The 9,590-nt window shown below is 44.8% G+C and overlaps 1 protein-coding gene across 1 annotated transcript; it reads right to left on the bottom strand.

The window, feature by feature from the left end:
- Positions 1 to 257: 257 nt before the first annotated feature.
- Positions 258 to 8,403, bottom strand: npy8ar (neuropeptide Y receptor Y8a). Its single transcript, XM_078271516.1, has 4 exons — positions 8,095 to 8,403; positions 6,332 to 6,573; positions 1,366 to 1,512; positions 258 to 1,195 (listed from the first exon to the last, which is right to left on the bottom strand). The coding sequence occupies exons 1-4, from the start codon at positions 8,401 to 8,403 to the stop codon at positions 745 to 747; spliced, it is 1,149 nt and encodes a 382-aa protein (XP_078127642.1). The 3' UTR covers positions 258 to 744.
- Between the last annotated feature and the right edge of the window lie 1,187 nt (positions 8,404 to 9,590).

The raw sequence follows: 9,590 nt of genomic DNA, 5'->3' as shown, positions 1-9,590 counted from the left end.
TAAAGTGTTAAAATGAGAAGCCGGGACCACAGAAACAATACCGATGAAAAGTCATTTAGGTTCCTTTTTCTTATTTCCTGGTTCAACTCCTGCCTCAAAGTCCGCAAAGGGAGGAGAGTGGGGTGGATGATCAGCTGTTTGTGTTCCGTGTGAAACCCTAACCCCCTAACCCCTAACCCCTAACCCTAACCCTAACCCTAACCCCTAACCCCCTAACTCTAACCCAGTCGTCGGGCGAGGCAGGGGGAATCATCGTGATAATGGGTGGATGTTTGGGTCCTAAAACACCAGGTTTTCAAGCAGGGGAACAGAGTTTGTGTCCCGAAAGAAGTTAAGGAGAAAACACAAGACTTTCACCCAGGAAACAGGTGTTCATGTCCTGAAGAAGTTAAGGAGAAAACACAAGACTTTCACCAGGAAACAGGTGTAGTCATTGGAATAAACGGGGCTCCACCTCGAATGCTGTATCCAGGTGTTATTATACATCCATTATCAATTTACAATATTGTGCTTCTCGTTTTTTGGACTTGAAGCTGCATCAACCAACCTCCATCTTCATTCTTTCCTGCCCTGAACAGCCAGCCCGACTCAAACTAAACTGTTTCACTCTGGCAGGGAAGTAAAGTTGAAGTAGTGTTCGACTCAGAGGTCTCAGACCGTCTGTTACACTCTGTTCCAGCTGTCAGCCACTCGCAAGCCATTTGCCTGCCAGAAACTTGTCAGAAAACATTTAGCTCTTCATTATCAGGTGTGAGCTGGTATTGTTTTTGCAGGTAATGCTGAGCTGATCTCCAGTCTGGGTGAGGGAACGCACACCGATCCCATCCTGTTGAGCGAGGTGGCCTTCGTGATGCCTTCGCTGCCCACGGTGGACAGCGGGAAGCTCTCGTAGCTCTCCGCCGTGCGGTGGCCACACTGGCAGCGCTGCAGCGTTAACTTCAGCTCCCTCTGGAAGTTGCTGTTGAGGAAGCCGTACACCACGGGGTTGATGCAGGTGGAGGCCATCGCCATGAGGTGGCAGGCGGAGAAGACGGCGTCGTGCTGGCAGTCGGGTAGCGCCTGGTGGTGCCAGTCAAACAGCGTGTTGAAGACGGTGAGCGGCAGCCAGCACAGAGCGAAGGCTACGACGATGGCTAACAGCATGGTGTTGATCCTCTGGGCGCCCTGAGTCCTCCGGCTGCGCTCCAGCATGTCCCTGCACAACACAGCCGACAATAAACTGTGAAATATCACACCAACTACGGCACAATAGAGCTCGACAGTGTGGTTCCGGAGGTAAAAATCCTATTGATTTTCTCCATAAGGATTGTCATGATTTAATAAAACAAACATGCTCGATCGATAAATGAAATGAGAAGGTGTGACCTGCGTCGCCTCAGGCGGAGGAAGATGCGGAGGTAGCAGAGGAGCACCAGCAGCAGAGGCAGGCAGTACTGGAAGAGCAGCAGTGAGGTGGTGTAGGCAAGACGATGCTTATCTGACGGCCACAGCTCCATACAGATCAGATGGTCCCTGGGGAAAGACAGACACAAACACGGGTGTTCAGTGGCATTTTACATCCTTTACTTAAAGGGTAACTTGGTTATGTTTTCAACCTGGACCCTATTTTCCCATATTTTTGTGTCTCACCCGCAATTTCCACCAATATACCAATATAATAGGTTTCCATTAAAGTCAATGAGTGTGTTTTGATATAAATAAGCTGTTAAAAGTAAGAAGTCTTAATGAGTTCTCTATTTACGTTGCTGTCCCTTTAAGACTCTCAGCTGGTAACCGCTGTGTCGCATGAGCCGTAGTTAGGAAGTAAACGAACGCTACAAACAAACAGTTCAGTGATTTATGGTTTATGGCCAACTACAGTTACATTTGCCTACATTTATGCCTAGAGTAGCAGCGTTGGTATGTATTCAGTCACTGTTTTTATTAATTACATAGGTTCACAGATCATTAGTTTGATGTCAGTGTTAGTTTATATTAGAAATGTCCGTGATCGCTGGCATTTGTGCTGCGACTAACGTTGCATGGTTGCTAGGAAACTATAAGTCATAGGACAGGCTATACTCGTATGAATGAACGTAATATTGTTTACATGTAAAAATGTCTTTGTAGAGCATAATCACACTCACTATCACTTTAATAGTCATGAATTATATGGTGTAACGGTAGAAAGGAAAGGAAAACATTCTGAACATTAGGCTATATTGTATGTTAAAAGCTAGCATAGCATTGATTAGTCTGTCTTTATATGTTACAGTTTCACACTTTCCTTGCAACGTCATTAAACCTGTGGACGTGGGAACGACTGTCTTCAGAGTCTTGATGTTAGGAGAGAGTTTAGCTGGCTGTGAGAGTATATATATATATATATATATATATATATATATATATAATAATACCGAAGACGGCGCAGAGTGTATTTTCACTGACTGCAGAACGGCTGCGTTACGACTGCGTCCCAGCTCAGATACGCAGAGCTTCTATTTTTCCCGGACGCCGGAGAGCTCCGCAGCAATTCAGCACAGAGCAGATTGTGGGAGACAGGAAGTCGAGCACAGAAACAAAATAAAACATCCGGTTAATTTTCAAAATAAAATACACCGTGCTCACGGCCGATCATATTTCCCTGCACTACATCTTGAAAACGTCACAATGAGCGGAGACAGGCATGAAGTCAAGTTTGTGGTTCTGTTTATAGAAACTACATCCTGTTATTTCGCGCGATCATACGTGAGTTCGCGAGATCTCGTAGGTCCTTGTGACTTCAGCTGTCAGTTCCGCAACAAATCAGCACCTGGTGGGTATTGATGGACGGCAGAGCACGGAGCCGTTCTGCAGTTGGTGGAAATTGCGGGTAAGTGATTGATGGGAACACCAATCTTTGAAATTGGCCCAGTATTAAATAAGCTGCAATGTAACCCTATAGGACAAATGTTCACCATTAGTTTGCGTCCACTAAACGTGCTGTTTTTGCCGCTGACAGGCTCAGATTATTTAGTTAGTGTTGTAATCAGTAGATAAGATGCAGAAACGTGGCTGCATCTTCATCAAACACGTCACGTTGCCTCAGGGAGAAAACATGTCACAGACCATTAGAGAGTGAAGGACAAGGCATTTCAATAGCATGTTTTGTTTATGAGAGATGTGACATTTTGTATGTTTTCATGATTGTGTGTTCTTAAAGGGTAACTATTTTCCCATGTTTTTGTGTCTAAGTGACTGATGGGAACAACAATCTCTGAAATTGGTCCAGTATTAAGCGAGACGTTTTTTGTCCACTTAAAGTTCTGTTTTTGCCGCCGTCAGACTCAGATTATTATTCTAAGTGTCTGACAACATTATGAAAGGATCCCTGCAGAGATAGACCTTTTAGTTAAAGAGGAAGATCCTTTTAGTTTAACATGAAACAGCCCCGAAATCACCATCACCAAACTACACCAGACTCCATGTAAATAATCAAATCAAAAGCTGTCTTGGTTCATCTTTCCACTGTTCCAACAATCACCACTCTGGTTTGGTTGAAATAAACTCTTAATTCACCCATTTACATGTGGAGATATGCTGGCTCTATACACGCTAAAAGTACTGATTATTTACATGGAGTCTGGTGGAGATATGCTGGCTCTATACACGCTAAAAGTCCTGATTATTTACATGGAGTCTGGTGGAGATATGCTGGCTCTATACACGCTAAAAGTCCTGATTATTTACATGGAGTCTGGTTGAAATAAACCCTTAATTCACCCATTTACATGTGGACATACTGTATCTGTCTATATGGTTCATACTGAGTATCCATATTTATTCAGTTTTTCTTATTTATTTATTCAGATCTTATAATAATATAATATAATATAATAAAATATAAACAACAAAACTGTGAATCACATTCTATGGACAATTTCTGTTAAAATCAGTCCTTCCAGTTTTTTTGTGATTGTTTTGGGCAAAAATCCTTGATTATGCCTCACGTTTTCTTAAAAAATGTGATGGAATATGCGGGATATTTATGCAGTTTTATGCGATGAAATTGCCGGAACTTTTTAAAACTGTGGCTTTCATCGCGGCTTCATCGCGGGGTTTACAGCTTTTAGATGATGTTCACGTCGCGTGATTATGTCACTCCATAACGCCACTTCATAACGCCACTTCATAACGTCACTTCATTACGTCACTTCATAACGCCACTTCATAACGCCACTTCATAACGTCACTTCATAACGCCACTTCATAATGTTATTTCATAACGTCACTTCATAACGTCACTTCATAACGTCACTTCATTACGTCACTTCATAACGTCACTTCATTACGTCACTTCATAACGTCACTTCATAACGTCACTTCATTACGCCACTTCATAATGTCACTTCATAACGCCACTTCATAATGTTACTTCACAACGCCACTTCATAACGTCACTTCATTACGTCACTTCATCACGTCACTTCATAACGTCACTTCATAACGTCACTTCATAACGTCACTTCATAACGTCACTTCATAAAGCCACTTCATAACATCACTTCATTACGTCACTTCATAACGTCACTTTATAACGTCACTTCATAACGTCACTTCATAACGTCACTTCATAACGTCACTTCATAACGTCACTTCATTACGCCACTTCATTACGTCACTTCATAACGTCACTTCATAACGTCACTTCATAACGTCACTTCATTACGTCACTTCATTACGTCACTTCATAACGTCACTTCATAACGTCACTTCATAACGTCACTTCATTACGCCACTTCATTACGTCACTTCATTACGTCACTTCATAACGCCACTTCATAACGCCACTTCATTACGCCACTTCATAACGCCACTTCATAGCGTCACTTCATAACGTCACTTCATAACGCCACTTCATAACGCCACTTCATAACGTCACTTCATTACGTCACTTCATAACGTCACTTCATAACGTCACTTCATAACGTCACTTCATAACGCCACTTCATAACGTCACTTCATTACGTCACTTCATAACGTCACTTCATAATGTCACTTCATAACGTCACTTCATAACGTTCTCATGGAAAACGGCTGCTCTTGTGTGAAGTAAACGCAACATCTTTCAACTTTCGCGTTCTCATGAAAGCGGCTGCTCTTGTGTGAAATGCGCGCAACATCTTTCAACTTTCTGGTAAGATATATATGCGGGATTGCCAGTCATTCAAGCGCATATTTTGCGTAATCAACAATTTATCTGGCCCGAAAGTGCTGCGTTTTTCAAAAACTATACGGACTTTGGCTGATTATTGCATTAGTGCATGGCGTTATGAAGTGGCGCTGAAGCGGCGAATGGCGTTATGGCGTTATAAGCTGGTAAGATATATGTGCGGGGATTATGAAATCATTCAAGCCCCGCATATTTTGCGCGGAAATCAACAATTTATGCGGCGAAAGTGCTGCGTTTTTGAAAACTATGCGGACTTTGGCTGATTGTGCATTGAATTGCATGGCGTTATGAAGTGACGTAATGAAGTGACGTTATGAAGTGGCGTTATGAAGTGGCGTTATGAAGCGACGTTATGAAGCGACGTAATGAAGTGACGTTATGAAGTGACGTTATGAAGTGACGTTATGAAGTGACGTTATGAAATGACGTAATGAAGTGACGTTATGAAGTGACGTTATGAAGTGACGTTATGAAGCGGCGTTATGAAGCGACGTTATGAAGCGACGTTATGAAGTGACGTAATGAAGTGGAGTTATGAAGTGACGTTATGAAGTGACGTTATGAAGTGACGTTATGAAGTGACGTTATGAAGTGACGTAATGAAGTGGAGTTATGAAGTGACGTTATGAAGCGACGTTATGAAGCGGCGTTATGAAGCGACGTTATGAAGTGATGTTATGAAGTGACGTGATGAAGTGACGTAATGAAGTGACGTTATGAAGTGACGTTATGAAGCGGCGTTATGAAGCGACGTTATGAAGCGACGTTATGAAGCGGCGTAATGAAGCGACGTTATGAAGCGGCGTTATGAAGCGACGTTATCAAGGGACGTTATGAAGTGACGTTATGAAGCGACGTTATGAAGCGGCGTTATGAAGCGACGTTATGAAGCAACGTTATGAAGTGGCGTTATGAAGTGACGTTATGAAGTGACGTTATGAAGCGGCGTTATGAAGTGACGTTATGAAGTAACGTTATGAAGTGACGTTATGAAGTAACGTTATGAAGTGGCGTTATGAAGTGACGTTATGATGCAAGTGAAGCTATTAATACACAGATATTTCACAGAGTGTGGACTAGCCAGACCATCCTCTGCAGGGTTGTGGAGGAAGGTCTGGCGATGCGAGACTAGGGTCTTACCTGAAGGGGTTTACGGGCAAGCTGATGTTCTGGAAAGGGTCGTTGGTGAGGATGTTGAAGGAGAGGAAGGGCAGCGAGATTAAGCAGGCGACCAGCCACGTCAGCCCGACGGCCAGGTACGAGTGTCCGGCTGCTGGGGACCAGCCGGTGGGATGGAGGATCAGCTGGTGACGCTCCAGAGCGATCAGCACCAGAGAGAAGACGGAGACGGTCACTGACATGCACTGGACGAAGGGAGTCACCTGCACAGACACAAAGGAAAAAGGTTTAGATCTTTGGGCCCTATCTTGCACCCGGCGCAGCGCAAAGCCCGACGCAAGTGTCTTTGCTAGTTTAAGACTTTTGTCAGTTTCCCGTCCAGCGCCCACGTCGCAAATGCACCTGCGCCCATCTGTGGCCCATGGGCGTGCTGGTCTTACAGGGAGGTGTGTTCAGGTGCATTCTGGGTGTGCTGGTCTTACAGGGAGGAGTGTTCAGGTGCATTCTGGGTGTGCTGGTCTTACAGGGAGGAGTGTTCAGGTGCATTCTGGGCGTGCTGGTCTTACAAGGAGGAGTGTTCAGGTGCATTCTGGGTGTGCTGGTCTTACAAGGAGGTGTGTTCAGGTGCATTCTGGGCGTGCTGGTCTTACAGGGAGGTGTGTTCAGGTGCATTCTGGGCATGCTGGTCTTACAGGGAGGAGTGTTCAGGTGCATTCTGGGCGTGCTGGTCTTACAGGGAGGTGTGTTCAGGTGCATTCTGGATGTGCTGGTCTTACAGGGAGGTGTGTTCAGGTGCATTCTGGGCGTATTGCTATCTTGAGCAGCGGGAAGTGATGGCACCATTAACCAACAAAAACCTGGTCTAAAGGTGTCAAGTCTACAATTAGTTTTTTGAACCAATGATGCAAGATTAAAGATTTCTTTAAAGATATGAATGCATAATGCAGTGTTTTGAACATTGGACAGCCTGTGTTACAAGTGATGATCGTTTTGTGTCTAGAGTTTTGAAAAAATGACGTCAAGGTTCTGATTAGTAGCAAAGTGATTGCAAAATAAGAATAAATATAAGGTGGGACTTTCAAAATAAAGGTACATCCTAGAGATAATATGTATCAATGTCTTCAGTTGGTATTGATGATATTGGATCATTGATGATTGAATCGATACATTGATCCAGATCAATGTATCCTTACACCTCTAGTGTGTGTGCATGCGGTTGTGTCTGTGCGTGTGTGTGTGTGTGTGTGTGCGGTTGTGTCTGTGCGTGTGTGTGTGTATGTGTGTGTGTGTGGTTGTGTGTGTGTGTGTGTGTGTGTGTGTGTGTGTGTGTCTGTGTGTGTGTGTGTGTGTGTGTGTGTGTGTGTGTGTGTGTGTGTGGTTGTGTGTGTCTGTGTGTGTGTGTGTGTGTGTGTGGTTGTGTCTGTGTGTGTGTGTGGTTGTGTCTGTGCGGTTGTGTCTTGTGTCTGTGTGTGGTTGTGTCTGGTGGTTGTGTCTGTGTGTGTGTGTGTGCGCTTACGTGTGCATGTGTGCGTCTATCTGTGTGTGTGTTTGTGTGTGCGTGCGTTTGTGTTTGTGTGCATGCGTGTGCGTGTGTGCGCTCATGTGTGTGCGCGTCTGTCTGTGTGTGTGTCACAACATAAGACAGCTTCGGTGTTTATAGCCGTTAAAGGAAGGAAGAAAACAGCAACACGTTTCCAGACACAACGTCATGCATTCACAGCTTCTCACAGAAACATGAGAGGGCCAGTTGGGTTGTGAATATAATAAAAAAAGTGTCCACCCACCTTACACAGGGCCTCCCCGAGCACCCAGCGGTCCATCAGCGTGTAGATGACGGTGACAGGAAGACACACGACGCACATGAGGATGTCGGAGCACGACAGGTTGGCGATCAGGATGTTGGTGACGTTGCGCAGCTCCTGTTGCCGGGCGATGATGAACACCAGGCCCGCGTTGCCCAGCAAGCCGATTGCAATCACAGCGCTGTACGCCACGATCAAGAACGTCGCGCCACCTACCGAGGGCGGGCACTGAGATGTGTTCGCCCAATCAGACGCCTCCCAGACACCGAGGACGCTGCTGTCGTTGGACATGGCCGGGAATCCAGCCTGAAGAGAAAAGAGAGACGGATATAAACCAGGGTTTTCTCTACCATTACAAGTAGGAGTAGCCTAGAAATCTAGACCACCCTAGCAGCAGCAAATGTGATTTACAGCCAGGGTCAGTCTAGCAACTCTCCGTTGGCTTGCGAGCTGGAAAAAACCAAACTCTAGTCAGGCCAATCACATCGTGTATAGAGTCGGTGGGCGGGGCTTAACATAATGATGGCAGAGTTGCGACGGTTGTGAATTCCCTGCTACTTGAAAACAAAGAAGATGGCTGCTGCTGCTGCTGGAGAACAGCGGTCTTTGGAATCAGCTTTGGCCGCGACTCTGAAGACTCTAAAGTGTAGTCTATCAACTAGCGTTGCTCTGATTGGTTGTAGCGCTGTCCTATTGCGTGCAGAGGGAATTTGAAAGACAACCGTTGATCCCGCCCCTCAGATTGAGCCCTGCCAATGGTGAGTTCCCAGACCCAACATCTGGATGTGGGTCTGGCTTGTCAGGCTAAAGTAGGAGTGCAATGGAGCTTAAAACTCATGGTACAGATTGGATCACAGATCAGATACATTTTCGGATCAGCACAAAAAAGGGGGGACAATATTAAAAAAAAAATGCTTTCCATTTATTACTTAAAGTACTGTCATGAAACAGCTCGTTCAAAGGACTTTCACCCCATTCGGCCTTCAACCCTAACCCTAACCCAAATGTCCTAGGAGTGTAATCCAAACCACAATCTCTTTCCTAAACTCAACTGTCGCCTCCGCCTAACGCTCAATTTTTGTCGCCTAAAGTTAACCATAATATCCACCGAACCGAGTGAAGAAACAAATAAATATTGAAATAGTTTCTAACCTTTTACTTCGCAAATTTTTTGGCAGAAAAAAGACCAATCTGGAAACCCCCGGCCGAGTCAAACAGATGCTTCGCTTCATTCGTCACTGGCCAGATTGGCTAGTAACCTTTTTAAATGTTACCCAATTTCAAAGCCCTGATTTTGTCCTCACCAGGGATAAAAAATAATTCAGCAGAGGCAGGGATATGTAGACCAGAAAGGGGGAAATCCCACACATCCCCTTAGGCAAATCACAACCTGGTTATATGTGAACATTTGAAGCAAGACCATCCGTTAAAGTGACTTCCTGAGGAGGGAAATAATACGCCCAGTAGCGTCTAAATTG

This window comes from Sander vitreus, chromosome 16, assembly GCF_031162955.1.
Source record: "Sander vitreus isolate 19-12246 chromosome 16, sanVit1, whole genome shotgun sequence".
Taxonomy (NCBI): Eukaryota; Metazoa; Chordata; class Actinopteri; order Perciformes; family Percidae; genus Sander; species Sander vitreus.
Note: the sequence above shows the minus strand (reverse complement) of the source record. Positions and strands in the feature narration are given on the sequence as shown.

Excerpts from the sequence above, each read along its gene's own strand:
- npy8ar (XM_078271516.1), bottom strand. The coding sequence starts at position 8,403 with ATGTCCAACGACAGCAGCGTCCTCGGTGTCTGGGAGGCGTCTGATTGG. Across the intron at positions 6,574-8,094 it reads TCGGGGAGGCCCTGTGTAAG|GTGACTCCCTTCGTCCAGTG; the intron begins GTGGGTGGACAC and ends GTGTCTGTGCAG. Across the intron at positions 1,196-1,365 it reads CTCCGCCTGAGGCGACGCAG|GGACATGCTGGAGCGCAGCC; the intron begins GTCACACCTTCT and ends TGTGTTGTGCAG.